At 40.4% G+C, this 14,089-nt stretch overlaps 2 protein-coding genes across 6 annotated transcripts; one reads left to right on the top strand and one right to left on the bottom strand.

Moving 5' to 3' along the window:
- Positions 1–62: 62 nt before the first annotated feature.
- ddo (D-aspartate oxidase) lies at positions 63–10,874 on the bottom strand. 3 transcript variants are annotated; one of them, XM_053510129.1, is made up of 5 exons: positions 10,851–10,874; positions 2,993–3,197; positions 2,774–2,882; positions 2,471–2,647; positions 63–2,296 (listed from the first exon to the last, which is right to left on the bottom strand). In XM_053510129.1, exons 2-5 carry the CDS (start codon positions 3,162–3,164, stop codon positions 1,738–1,740), a joined length of 1,017 nt encoding a protein of 338 aa, XP_053366104.1. In that variant the 5' UTR covers positions 3,165–3,197; positions 10,851–10,874; the 3' UTR covers positions 63–1,737. The 3 variants fall into 3 exon arrangements, with proteins under 3 accessions (XP_053366104.1, XP_053366103.1, XP_053366102.1); XM_053510128.1 differs by lacking the exon at positions 10,851–10,874 and adding an exon at positions 8,964–9,146; XM_053510127.1 differs by lacking the exon at positions 10,851–10,874 and adding an exon at positions 6,137–6,253.
- On the top strand, positions 8,659–14,089 carry zbtb24 (zinc finger and BTB domain containing 24). 3 transcript variants are annotated; one of them, XM_053510125.1, is made up of 6 exons: positions 8,659–8,668; positions 10,262–11,144; positions 11,240–11,407; positions 11,518–11,685; positions 12,307–12,388; positions 12,675–14,089. In XM_053510125.1, the coding sequence occupies exons 2-6, from the start codon at positions 10,280–10,282 to the stop codon at positions 13,567–13,569; spliced, it is 2,178 nt and encodes a 725-aa protein (XP_053366100.1). In that variant the 5' UTR covers positions 8,659–8,668; positions 10,262–10,279; the 3' UTR covers positions 13,570–14,089. The 3 variants fall into 3 exon arrangements, with proteins under 3 accessions (XP_053366100.1, XP_053366101.1, XP_053366099.1); XM_053510126.1 differs by lacking the exon at positions 8,659–8,668 and adding an exon at positions 8,909–8,935; XM_053510124.1 differs by lacking the exon at positions 8,659–8,668 and adding an exon at positions 9,079–9,161.

The following is a 14,089-nucleotide window of genomic DNA, read 5'->3' as shown; positions in this document are numbered from 1 at the left end:
AAAGCAGCAATCATGGAGTCTCATGATTTCTTTATTTATAAATGAATAAATATTTAAATATGTTTTTTTTGTGTTCTGAACACATCTTTCAGTTTTCAGGTTGAACTGTAGCAGGGGGAAAAAAACTGAAACACTAATATTTGCCAATCTAATTGAAGGCATTGGGGAGAACTTAATTAAGATAACTTGTCAAAATATGAGATGAATACTTCAAATAAGTAACACTTTAGTTCAGTATTAACATTCTTTTTCTATAAGATGCATGTACTTAATTTCACAAGTGGTTAGCACTGTCGCCTTGCACCTCCAGGGTCTGTGTTCGATTCCCGGCCAGGCTCGATTCCCGGCTCTGTGTGCATGGAGTTTGCATGTTCTCCCCGTGCTTGGTGGGTTTCCTCTGGGTACTGCGGTTTCCTCCCAAACTCAAAAGACATGTTGATTAGTCTAATTGGCGTTTTCAAATTGCCCATAGTGTGTGAATGTGTGTGTGTGTGTGTGTGTGCGTGGCCTGCAATTGATTGGCACCCTGTCCAGGGTGTCCCCCGCCTCGTGCCCTAAGCCTCCTGGGATAGGCTCCAGGCTCCCCGCGACCCTGAATACAGGATAAAGCGGTATAGAAGATGAGTGAGTGAGCTGAGAGACCAGTTCCAAAGCATGAGTGGTACACAAGTTATACTGCTGAAGCTATCAGCTAAGCTTCCAATGTTTTGTCAAATGCTGTTTCAATGCTTACACATTGTTTAAACAAGGCCTAAAAAAGTCCCCCATTAATAAGGCAGAAGGATGTCTGGTTATTTGTTACTGATGCTTTATGTTGGAATATGTATGCTAGAGCATACACAGACTGAATGCATGCAGTGTTAAAGAGCCTTGATGTTAGGAATTCCCTCTAGAGTGGATCCTGAGACCGGGTCTGTACACCACAAAGGCGCACACAATCATTCTGTCCTTGCCAGTGGAAATTATATATTGTGAAAGAATGCCTCTCTTTATCTCTCCTTTAATCTGTCCATTTGTAATATGTGTGCTTTATGTAACCATACATTCTCACATGTTGGCTCAACGTCGACTTGGGAAATGGTTTCTCTAAGTAAATCATCTTTCTCCTCTTGACATAGTTCCATCTTATACTTGTCTTTTGCCACAACATCGTTTTGTTCTCTCTCTCCTTAAAAAACGTTTTTCTTAACCACTCAATCAGCATCAGTGAAACGATTTCCATTTCTGCCCTCTGTTGCCCCCTTCTTGTCCAGTTCCCTGTTCTTCTTTTTTAGTGTATGCATCTTTCTTGCACTCTCCTTTCTTTCATTTCCAACATGCTTTTATTTTACCCAAAAGTAAAAGAAGTGTACTCTCTTCAAATGACAATATCAGATATGAAAAAGTTTTAGTTAATCAAGAAGTGTGTTTATTAAAATAAGCTACACTTGATGCGCACATAAGCCACCTTGTGGTAGTGTTTTTAATATAATATATCTTGTCTGTGGTAAATTAAAGTTACTCAACTGAAAATTCATGGCATCCACAGATATTTCATAATGTCAACGGGTAGTGTACATGAATGACTGAATTAATGAATGAAAGGCTGTTTCAAAGCAGATTTTAGTTATTTGTCATTCTCTAAGGTTTCTGCAAAAATGTAACACAAATGCACAATGCTGTCCAAACTAAATGCAATGAAATGTTTTTTCCCCTCAGGGCTTTTGTAACTAGTATATCTATATGATTTCTTTTCATTCACAGTCTGGCACGAGGTGGTTTCTCGTGCAGGCTTTTTCTGACCAAGTCCAATGCCTCCAGTGCAGTGCCCCAGCTCAGAGAGACGCCCCAGGAGGAATGGCCATAGTTGTGCACCAGTGGCACCTTGCGGTCCTGAACCTGTAGCCATTCTCTCTCCAGACGCAGGTTTCTCCTGCCAGGCCTCAGGCCCACTTTTTCTCCTAGCACCTGAGCAGACCTCAGAGAAGGTACAAACTCACTGCAGCGCTCCATGATGCCCTTGCTGTCATCCTTATCCACCTCCAAATGCCATTTATTCACCTGTTGTGTGCCACCCAGAGTGACATAGTCAATGCCAGGGTAGATGTAGGCATTTCCATTTCCATCACGAATGAAATGTTTCAGCCAGGGAGCATGAACTTTAATGATCTGGCCACGTACTGGGTAAACCTGATCATCGTCCACCAAAGAACGAGAGCCAAGGCCTGAGCAGTTGACGATGACGTCATAGTTACGAGCAAGTTGCTGAAGGTCAGTCACTTTCTCTTGTTTCATCTGACCTCCTGCTTTTGTCAACCTTAAGAAAAACAACCCACTTATCTCACAAAGACGCAAGAAAATATAATACAAAAGATAAGAGAGATAGCAGGAAAACAGATAAAACACAGGTAATGTAAAGGAGGACGCTGCTCAGAATTATGACCTTTTCTTAACTCTTTCAATTAATAACAGAAAACAAAGAAATATTTACCTTTTCTCCAACCATGGCAGATATCTGAGGCTTTCACACTTCAAAGTGGTCACAGCTTGACCAAACTTATAATTCGGGAATCTCTCCATCTCACGGTCTGTCAAAATCCGAAATCCAAACACACTATCGGCCCAGTATGGTTTTGTGCTTATGGGGACATCTTTGAATAACTGGTATCTGGATAGAATTAGATTTAAAATGATTACAGAAGGCATAGTGCATGAAAACTTTATCCGTGATAGAACAATGCCTGTTTATCCTGTATTTTTAAAATGTGATTCAGAGTATAGGTTGACACAATACCCTGAGCTCAGGAGTACTCCTGCTTCTGAGGCCTGTGGTGATGCAGTAATTGCCAGCAGATGATCGAATGTGCCTTTAAACCAACGCAGCTGACGTTCCAGAGGAATATCTGGTGCATGCACAGGAATAATGATCAGCATGGTGGATCACTTAATATAGATTTGGACAGTTTCCTAAGACTAAAAAAGCTTGTTTGGTTTTAGCATCAGTCCTTCCTACCTGGAATCTCCTTGGGCAGAAGGATCCCAGCAGCTACATCACTGGTGGTGTTAGGAGAGAACCTCTCTGCCAGTACGGTGACGGTGCAGAAGGGCAAAGCCTCAGCTATACACACTGCTGTAGACATCCCAACCACACCTGCTCCAACTACGACAACTTGTACCTTCTTCATGGTGGCGTTTTACTGCAACTGTGGATCTAATGCCTGGAGGATCCGAGATATATATGAGCCTTGACAAACCAACACTTTCTCTGATGGACTCATTCATACGCATGAACTCAAACATGTTCAACTCTGATATGGGTTAAAATGTGCTTACCGGACAGGTTAATTTATAATCAAAGATAGTGACAGTAGATCAAAGAGCACTCTTTCTAGTCTATGTGAGCAGTTCTGAAAAACAGTTACCATTTAAGGTCTAGTTGCACATTGTACAGCTAGGTTTCATCAGTTTATTGTATAACAGAAAGAAATTTAGTGCTTCCCTTGCATAAGTGTCATAAAAGCAACAGTTCGATCTTGACTACTATCCCTACTTGTTCTGTGCACGTCCCACACCTCAGCAATAACACTGCATGTCTAAAAGCCTGGACAATGCATGATTAATTACATACCAGGTACAGGACAGTGTCTTGGAACAACCTAAAAATCAAACTGACAAAACACTATGATGAGTGTTATTAAAGCTGCAATCACTGTCATAAAGAGACACTTCAACACCAGAACAGAAAATTACAAAAGTGCATGCACTCCCACACCCATTTATAGCCCTAATTTCAAAAAAGAATTGTGACAGTATGGAAATTGGCAATAAAAATAAATAGGTGTCATCTGTAAATTCTCTTCACTTTGTACTATATTGAAAACTCTAAAACTATTTATTATTTGATAATTTACCATGTGAATGTAATTGTTTGTTAAAAATAAATGCACTCATTGTAAATCTAGTGGCTGTAACATCCCCCTAAAAAAGCTGGGAAAGGTGTCTGTTTGCCAATGTGTAACAACACCAACACCTTTTTAAAGCTTTTGGGCACTGAAGACACCAGTCAGTGTTAGCAAGCAGGAGTTTCCCCATTCTTCCATTAGGCAGGTCTTCAGCTTCGCAATTGTACTTGGTCTTTGTTGCCATATTTTGCACTTCATAATGCCCCATGCATTCTTAATTGAAGCAGGCAGGCCAGTCTAGCACCCACACTCTGTGTTTAGCAGCCATGCATGCATAATATGAGCACCGCTCGCCTTATCCCACCATCTCTCAGGGATTGAGGACGACATTCATCCAGACTATTTTCTGTTCTGGCACCTAGGTGGTGGAACAAACAACTTCTAGATGTCTGTTCAGCAAAGTCTTTGACAATCTTTAAACGAGGACTCAAGACACATCTGTTTCTTCAGTACTTGGACTAATCCCCCCAAATGCTTAAATGTAAATAAAAATGTAAGCTGGCATTGTCCCGCTGGAAAATAAAGGGATGTCTCTGTATCTCTGTAGGGTGTTTAGATGGCAGCATATGTTGCTCAAAACGTAACACATTTTTCTGCATTAATGTTGCCCTTATATAATTTATCCATGCCACGGGCACTGGCACACCCCCATACCATGACCGATGCTGGATAAGGACGTGATGCTGATAACAGCTCTCATATTCTCAAAAAGATAAAGGACCATTAAAGCTGTTTTTTCTTGACGCCTCTGGACAGTATTGGTGTTTGCCACCTTTTAGCCTTGTACTGCATTTGTAAATACTGTAGGTTGACAAATGGTGTCCCCAAGCCCACATGATGACATCCACTAGATGCATGACAGTTCTTAAGACAATGGACTAAAAATGGTCCATACTGTCCCAACTTTTTGGAATTAGGGTTATATGTGTATTTTATATCTTTTATCATTACTTTCTAGGATATTTGGCAGAAAAATATGTAAGACCTAATCTTTAAAAAACATTTTACCAATTAACATTATGTGTTTGGTGAAAAATAATAATTAAATCTTCTTTATCATGTTGTTTTTTGTTGTAACTGTTAACAGGGCCAATCTTCTCGTTTTATGTTTTCACTTATGAACTTGTTCCTATCAGCCATGGTCATCACCATCAGTAGCCAGGTTAGCTGAGTTATACAAAGCAACCTCTAAAGTGAAAAACTAGTGATTAAAATAGAGAGTGATTTCAAAAAATCTGGAACCAAGAATACTTTTGCATTGAAACATAGCAAATGCACATGCCTAGTATGTCACAAGACATTACAAATTGCCATATGCCCTGTGCTTATGCAAATTTAACCCTTTTTACCGCTTCATAATGGCCAGCTCTTCTCCGACAGATCTCTGGTCTTTATGCTGGTTTATTCTTTTTAACAACAAATGCAGCCTTCAGAGCTATTAATTGTTTAGATAATCAACCCAACAACACACCTGGAGAACAAGAAACACCAGGCAATCACAAGTTCTACTGTTTGTTTGATCACTTTTTTTTCTTTCTTTTTTGTGTGTCGTGCTGTTTTGTCTTGTCATCTGTTTTGTTCTGGAAGCTCTGTCACTAAAATAAATTCCTTGTACGTGCAAGCGTACTTGGCAATAAAACTCTTTCTAATTCTGATTCTAATCACTTCAAAGATAGGATGGTTCTAACAAGAAGAGGCAAGTTGTTTAACACATCCAGATGTAAATATCAGGAAAAAAAGAGCTAAAAATCTTATGTCATCTCATATTTATCTTTTGATCTCAAACCCAAATTTCTTCGTTTTATACCAAGAACAGAATTTTTCTTACTGTTCAAATATCAAGGATTCAACTTATCCAGGACACAGACTGGTTGTGTTCCTTCCCATTGAGCAAAAGATACAGGACAATCAGGACACACACTAACAGCGTGTGCAATATTTCCTATTTTTATCAATCCTGTTTGTACTCCACAGTTTGAACCAAGATTTCCACCAATTTCCATAATTTTGATTGTGTAAAGCTGCTTTGTGACAGTATGAGAACTGTTAAAAGCGCTATTCAAATAAAATTTCACTTAATTTAATACTGTATGTGAAACATGAACAGCCTGTCCTGATTTAAATCTCTTTTGCTACTATAATAACCTAAACTCTTATATGGAGACATAAAATAATATAATCCTAGGGCCACTTACCCTCCCCGAGCACATTATTAGGAACAGTATTCCGCTACTGGGTACGACCTCCCTTTGCACTCAAAACAGCCTCAATTCTCTACAACATGTTGAATCCATTGCACTGAGATTGAAAGGTCTCAGATTCATGTTTTTGTTGTCAAATTCTGAATCCACCACCCAGAGGGGTCATGTCTGTTAAATTTTCCAGATTACATGATTGTAGAAATTGTTTAATTCTATTTTCGGAGTAGTTTTTTTTAATTAGCCATACTAATTCAAATTTAAAGCCAAATGTGCTTTTCTGTTTCTTTATATTTCTATTTGACATCTCAGTAGTACACATAGTCACCCCTCTCTGTTTTGGTTCATTCCAACTGAAGATTGGATCAACCGCAGTGTCAGGGATGAATAACGAAGTTAATCTAAACTCAAAACATGACAACAGTATGACTTAAATAAATAATTGTATAAGTTACTAATAGCTTTAGAATTCTTCTTTACTTGCCAACCTTCTTCACTTATGTTTATAAAAAAAACTGTGTTAGCTGCTTTGTCTTTGCCACAATAATTTTACCAAAGAAACGATTGGCACACATCCTATTTAAAACAGACCATTTCAGGTTTGATTTGAATATAAACAAAAGCATAACAGTAACGAACATAAATGTTGTTCAAAGTGTGCTGATGGCTCTACCCATAGGCACAAGGAGGGTTACACCCTGAACAGGGTGCGGCTCCATTGCAGGGCACCTCACACACTTATTTACACACTACAGGCAATTTGGGAACACAAATTAACCTAATCTGTATGTCTTTGGACTGTGGGAGGAAACCCACCAAGCACAGGAGGTAGGTGGTGCAAACTCCACGCAAACTCACACGGACCTGAGGCAGGAATTGAACACTCAACCCCTGATGTGCGAGGCTGCAGTGCCAAGCACTAAGTCACCATGCTGCCTGCTTTGTCTCTTACATCCAGATTTTAAATGTGCCCCCTCAGAAGTGTTGAAAGCCTGACTTCTCTGCTACCATCTGTGTGCTTCAGCAGATCATCGGTAACATAAAACCTGCCCATCTGGCACCAACAATCATGCCACAATCAAAATGACTGAGATTTTTTTTTATTGTGGTTAGTGTAAACACTGTGCAAAGCTGCTGGCCCTGTTCTGCAAGATTTTATTCACTGAACTGATGACACACACTGATTAAATAACTATAAGGATCTGTAGCTGTTCAAAACAAGGTGCTCATCGAGTGCAAAGTCTTTTGTCTAGTACAAATGTCTGTTTATTGTTTATGGGACACTAGAGGTTACACGCAGCTTAGCCAGCGTGTAGATCCTGATGCCAATTTACTGCCGCTCCTCACGTTGCCCCAATGATTTGGCTGTCTGTCTTGTGCGCCGTCCCTGTAGACGCGCTATAGTCTGATCAGAAGTTTCTGTAGGCCTGAGATCGACCTGACGTACCCATTTTCACCGTAGATGGTGCTGCCTACTGTTACAATAGGTGAGGAAGACCTGTGACACGCTCAAAGAATGACATAAAAGTTGATGTGGGTGAAATTGATGAGGTGTCTACTGTTGTATAGAACATCTGTGACATGCCTGGGACGGAACACCTGTAAAGTAACTACGTAAACACACAAACAGAATATCAGTTTTATACAAAAGAGGGGACTTGTGGCTTACCGGTAGCGGTTTTGCCTCAGCGCACAAAGCAAGCACTATAATATTTTGTTTGATGAGTTGGGTGTGAAAATGACTTTCATAAGTCATTTTCATAAGTAACTTTTCATGCATATTTGCACAGCCATTGCCACTTTAAAACACTTAAAAAATTTTATATATATATATCCCCCCCCTATATTCCTATATTTCTATATTTTGTAATATTTTTATTATGCCCTTATTTGTACAGTTTGTTTATTTTACTAGTTACATTTATTTTCTTTCGAATTTCATTTCTTTTTGATTAATATTTATTCCTTATATATAGTTTTTATTTTCTTTTTAAGGTCACCAGCGGTCATACAAGCACTTCACTGCATATCGTACTGTGTATGACTGTGTATGTGACAAATAAAATTTAAATTTGAATTTGGAAGATCTTAAATTGACCGTCCTGTCCTCAACCCTATCGAGCACCTTTGGGGTGAACCAAAGGCCTGCCAGGCCTTCTTGTCCAATACCAATCCCTGACCTCATAACTGCTCTACAGAATGAATGGGCAATAAATTCCCACAGAAACACTCCAAAATCATGTGAACTGCCTTCCAAAAAGAGTGGAAGCTGTTATAGCTGCAAAAGGGGAACTAACTCCATACTAAATATGTATATGTATTTGGAGTTATAAAATCTTATTGCTGGTTTGGCCAAAAACGTTTGTCCATATAGTGTGTATATATAATTTACAAACCTTTAGCGTTCAATAATAATAATAATACACATTTTCCTTAAATATCCACAAGATGGCACCAGTCTCATTTGTTTAAGCAATAGTTTGAACCAAAATCTCGCGATATTAGGACTGTGGACGTGATCCGTTTAAGGTAAGGTCCTGGAAGCTTTGTATCTACGATTACTGCAATGTCCTTGACAGGTTCTTAATGTGTGTAAAAATAAATACACAAGGGTCAGTGCATATCACATGAGGAGCAAAGCTGCTGTTAATGGCAGTGAGTTTCGACGTGCACGAGGACTCGAGAAAGCCGAGTACACGAGAAAGCCTTTGTTTTGCCTTTGTTAATATGGCGTTCATATTATAGCCAGTCAGCTAGCCGCACTGCTAAACAGCAGAAGATAAGTGAGACACTAATGTTGGAAACAGACAGCTGGGGTTCTCACCTAGAAATAGACGACGAGGAAATATCCCGCTTTCTGCCAGACATGTAGAATACACGCCAGATTAATTAGGATAAAACCCACATTATTTGTTCGGCATAGTAGTGCGGCTCAAGAAACCCGTTATCATGGGCGAACAGAAGGAGGAGGAGGGCATTCGTTATTTACTCATGGGGTGTCGTTGTTCTCGGACTTGTGTGTGTGTGACTGCCTCGGAACATGCTCGTGTGCACGTGTTTAAAATACCAACTCACGTTTCTTGCTAACCTAGATAGTGAAAACCCTGCCGCACACTTATTTTTATCTTTACATGTTGCGTGTTTATCGTTTTGTCATGCTGTACATACACTGATCAGCCATAACATTATGACCACTCGCCTAATTGAGTAGGTCCTCTAAAACAGTAATGACCTGTGTGTTCTGACATCTAACTACTGGAACCAGCTTTAACCTTCCCAGCGATTTAATCTACACTAGAGTTTCTATTGAATCGGACAGTCCAGTCTGTCATCCCCATGTGCGTCAATAAGCCTTTGCCACCCATAACCCTGTCCTGACCACTGCAGACCACTCCGACCCAGTTGTCCAGTCGTTCCAATTTGGCCCTTCTCGCAGTAGTGTCATTAAAAATGTTTTTAACCCTTTTCCCCTAAAGTTGATAAGGATTTGAGTGAGAAGGCCCAAACTGTGATGGCTAGATGACTGGGTAAGAGCAGCTCCAAAAGTGCAGCTCTTTTGAAACGTTCCTGGTCTACAATCGCCAGGACCTACCAAAAGTGATCCAAGGATAGAAAACCAGTGAATTGACGACATGGGTGGCCAAGGCTCCCTGATGCACAGGGGGAGCAAAGCCTGGCCCGTGTAGTCAGATCCAAAAGATGCATGAGTGTAGCTCAAATTGAAGAAAAGGTAAATGCTGGTTGTAATAGAAAGGTGTCAGAACACTGTTACTGTGGCAAAAGTTAATATTAGTCAGGTGGTCATAATGTTATGGCTTATCGTAGTGTTTGGTAAATATTAATAACATGTTATAAGAACCATATATAATTTTGATTCATACACATTCACATTTCATACAAACTTGTGTATGAAATGTGAATTACACACTACACAAAAGTGTGTAATGCTGCTTTGCGACAATATCAATTGTTAAAAGCGCTATACAAATTAAATTAAACTAAATTGAATTGAATATGCCACTGACCATCTATTATTCATTGATGACAACCATGCGATGAAAATATGTTGTACAACAACAATGTCTTTGGGTTGATTGTTTTTTCCCCTTGTCATTTTTATAGATTGCTACACAAAGCAGAATGTCAGAGCGAACACAAACTCAAAGCTTGCTGAACTTTCATTCAGTATCACACAAGGATACGATTCTTAATAAATTTGACACACTGAGGAAAAGACAAATGCTTTGTGATATAACCCTCATTGTTGAAGATGTGCATTTTAAAGCACATAAGGCTCTTCTGGCTGCGAGCAGTGAATATTTCTCCCTGATGTTCACTGCTGAAGACCAGGCCTGCCAGACTGTATATAGGTTGGATGGTATGGCGGCAAAAACCTTCGCATCTGTGCTTGAATTTATCTACACTGCCAATGCGTCTGTGGAGGAGAACAGCACTGAGCAGCTGCTTGACATGGCCCGCTTGCTAGAAATAAGCGAGCTTGTCAAAGCCCATGCAGACTTGCAATTTAGGAGCGCAGCCTCAACGTCAAATGTCGGCTCAGAAGTACGTGATAGTGACACAAGCACAAATGAAACCAAACGCAAAAGGGGACGGCCAAGGAAAAACACTAATCATTCAGTACCAGACTTGGTACTACTGCCTCGAGAGACCAGAATTCACAATGAATCGGATAAAGCTACAGTGGATTTACCTGTTTCCTCCCCAGAGTCCACAGAACCTACATGCCACTCTGATCCCCTTCCCAATGACTCAGACGATGCAGATTATGACCCAAGTGAGGACAGACCTCGGCTTGGCAAGCGCAGAATAAGGCAGCCAGTGAAACTAAAAAGCTACAGGGTAGGAGAAGAAATTAGTGAAGAAAGAGTCCTGGGAAAGAGAGGCAGAAAGAGGAAATACCCAACCACAGAACCTCGTTGTGATGAGTGCAGCAAAGTTTTTAAAAACCATTTGTTTTTAAAAATACATCAGCGAACTCATACAGGTAAATATGTAAATAGAGTTTCATGGTTTCAGTCAATGATACATGTTTACAATACATGGTTTTCTATGATATCTTTTTTTTTTGCTCTTGTAAAGGAGAAAAACCGTTCCGGTGCCATGTTTGTGGGAACTGCTTTACACAGAAACATACCCTTTTAGTTCATCAGCGGATGCACACTGGAGAAAAGCCATTTGTGTGCAGCATTTGCTCTAAAGCCCTCTCCACAAAGCACTCCCTGCAAGAACATATGAACTTGCATGCAGGTATGGAAAGCTGCTGGGAATTTTTCATTACCATACATTTTTTCATTTTTATAGCAGTTACATTCTAGTTCCTGTCACATATTTTGATGTATCTCTATTTTCTTTCTCAGAAAAGAAATCTTTTAGCTGTGATCAGTGCGGAAAAACTTTTAGCCAGAAGAGGCAGTTAAACAGTCATTACCGAGTTCATAGCGGAAAAGCATTACCTGAATGTGCACATTGTCACCACAAGTTTAAGGATACAGCACAACTAAAGAAGCATCTAAGAACACACACAGGTAACATGACAATGGGGCTCATATATCTTATGGATACTCTGGTTAAGCTTCTAAACAAAAAGCTAGTGACATTGTTATTTTACATATACTGTGTAAAGGTGTGCAGTAAATTGTACAGTAAAAAGTACAGTAACTCATTGTGTCTTCAAATCTTTCTCTTTTAATTCTATCTTACCTTTATACTGACTGACTGCACAATTTCTCTAAAGTTCATTAGTTGTGTTATCCACTATTCCAAACTTGCACCTCCAGGGTTCGGGCTCGATTTCCGCTCCGGGTCTGTGTGCATGGAGTTTGCATGTACTCCGTGTGCTTCCAAAAAAACTAGATACTCTGGTTTCCTCCCACGGTCCAAAAGCTGATAAGCGTTCCCAAATTGCTCGTCTTATGTGAATAAGCCTGTGAGTATGTGTGTATCCCTGCAATGAATTGTCCAGGGTGTAACCTGCCTCATGCTCATGACCCTGGGATAGGCCCCAGGGTCCCTGTGACCGTGTATATAGGATAAAGCAGTGTAGAAGATGAGTGAGTAAGTGACCTAAAGCACAAAGGCTTCGTCAGAGTTGACAGTTGATTCAGAGATGAATTTCACATTTAGACTCTATTCATTTGGTTGTTTAGGTGAGAAACCTTTTACATGTGAGATTTGCGGGAAGTGTTTTACTGCCAAGAGCACACTGCAGACACACATCAGAATTCACAGGTAGGCTGCCCTCTTTATTCTTTGAAGATTACTGAATAAACTACAGCAGGGATTCCCAACCTTGCTCCTGGAAGACCCCCTGCTCTGCACATTGTAGTGTTTTTTCAGCTTCCAGCACACATTATTAAATAGAACCAAGTGTGGTAAAGCAGGAAAACGCTAAATTGTGGAAAGGAGGGGGTGCTCAAGGACCAGGGTTGGGAAGCTATAAGCCACAGTCTTAACATTGGTGTGTGATGATTTTGATGTGTTCCTTGTTCCTTATTCCTGATATTGTCTTATTTAGAGGAGAAAAGCCGTATGTGTGCAACATCTGCAGCAAGTCCTTCTCTGATCCTAGTGCTAAAAGACGCCATGTCGCCTCTCACACAGGGAAAAAGCCCTATATGTGCTCTGTGTGTAGTCTTTCTTTCACCCGTCTGGACAATCTAAAAGCACATACTAAAACTCACGAAAAAGAGCGGACAGAGGTGGAAGACACGCAACTACCCACGGTGGAGGCCATGGAAGGTAATGAGAAGATGCACAATGTCCTGGAGCTTCAGCAGTACCAGCTCCCCACCCATTCAGAGCAGGAGATCCAGTTAGTGGTTACAACTGAAATGGACAATATTAACCTAGTGGCGGGTCAGAAGCCGGGCAGCCTTAATATCATCACTACAGAGAATGGTCCAGAGGAACTGGCAGCAGCAGGCCAGAACCATTCCAGCCTTACCCTTCTCACTCATCCCTCTGCCCATATCCAGAACGTTGCTCTGGTCACTCAGGACGAACTAGACCCCAGTGCACAAATCCAGACAATCAGTGTTGTAGAAGGTCAGGTGAGTAGTGAGCAAGCTGAGCAGATGCACGTCATCACACTGACTAAAGAAGCAATGGAGCACTTTCAGGTTCAGCAGGGAGCTCCACAACAACTGCAGATTAGCTCACGGCCCCTTCAGCAGCTGCAGGTGATCCAGCAGGCCATGCCTCAACTTTCTGCTACACAAGAGCCTCCTAGAGAGCAGCACAACCAGAGTCACACAGGTACTATCCATATCAGCAGCCAAGCCGGCCAGCCGATCTCCATCAGCCAGACTAGTGAGCAGATCCCAAGCACTCAGATCCAAGGACAGACTTTTCAGATACAGGCGGGTACAGTCTCGTACCTTTATACCACAGGTCTTGCTCCTCAAAGCTAAGGACAAGGTGCAGCAAACTGCTATTTATCATAATAACTGCTAGTGCTGATGGGACTAATTATTCTATTTATCAGCTATAATTGTAAAAAGTGGAGCTTTACTGACTGTTTAAAGAGCAAACCCAATTTAGCACAACTAATGACAAATGTCTTGCCACTTTATCAACTTATATGCATGAGTTGGGCTAAAGAAGGTTTTAAGTAAATTTTACCAACTATATGGCTCACATGTAGAACTAGATGCATATAAAATTACATAACATTAATGAAAGCTAAGTCTTAAACTAAGCTAATCTAAGGTGCTGGGATTGATTGCAATAGCATTTTTGTGGTACTGCAAGCTCTGTGAATTGCCACAAAATATTTAAACCAGTCATGGTTAGCTAAGATGTGGCATTCTAACCTATCAAATCCTACCTCTCATCTAGTGATTTAACATTAAGAGATCTCTAGACTTTTTGGAGTTTAGGATGTAGTTTTTTTTTTTTTTTCAATGTATTTTTTTTTCTTTCCTTTGCATC

The sequence above is a fragment of the Clarias gariepinus genome, chromosome 13 (assembly GCF_024256425.1).
Source record: "Clarias gariepinus isolate MV-2021 ecotype Netherlands chromosome 13, CGAR_prim_01v2, whole genome shotgun sequence".
NCBI lineage: Eukaryota > Metazoa > Chordata > Actinopteri > Siluriformes > Clariidae > Clarias > Clarias gariepinus.
Note: the sequence above shows the minus strand (reverse complement) of the source record. Positions and strands in the feature narration are given on the sequence as shown.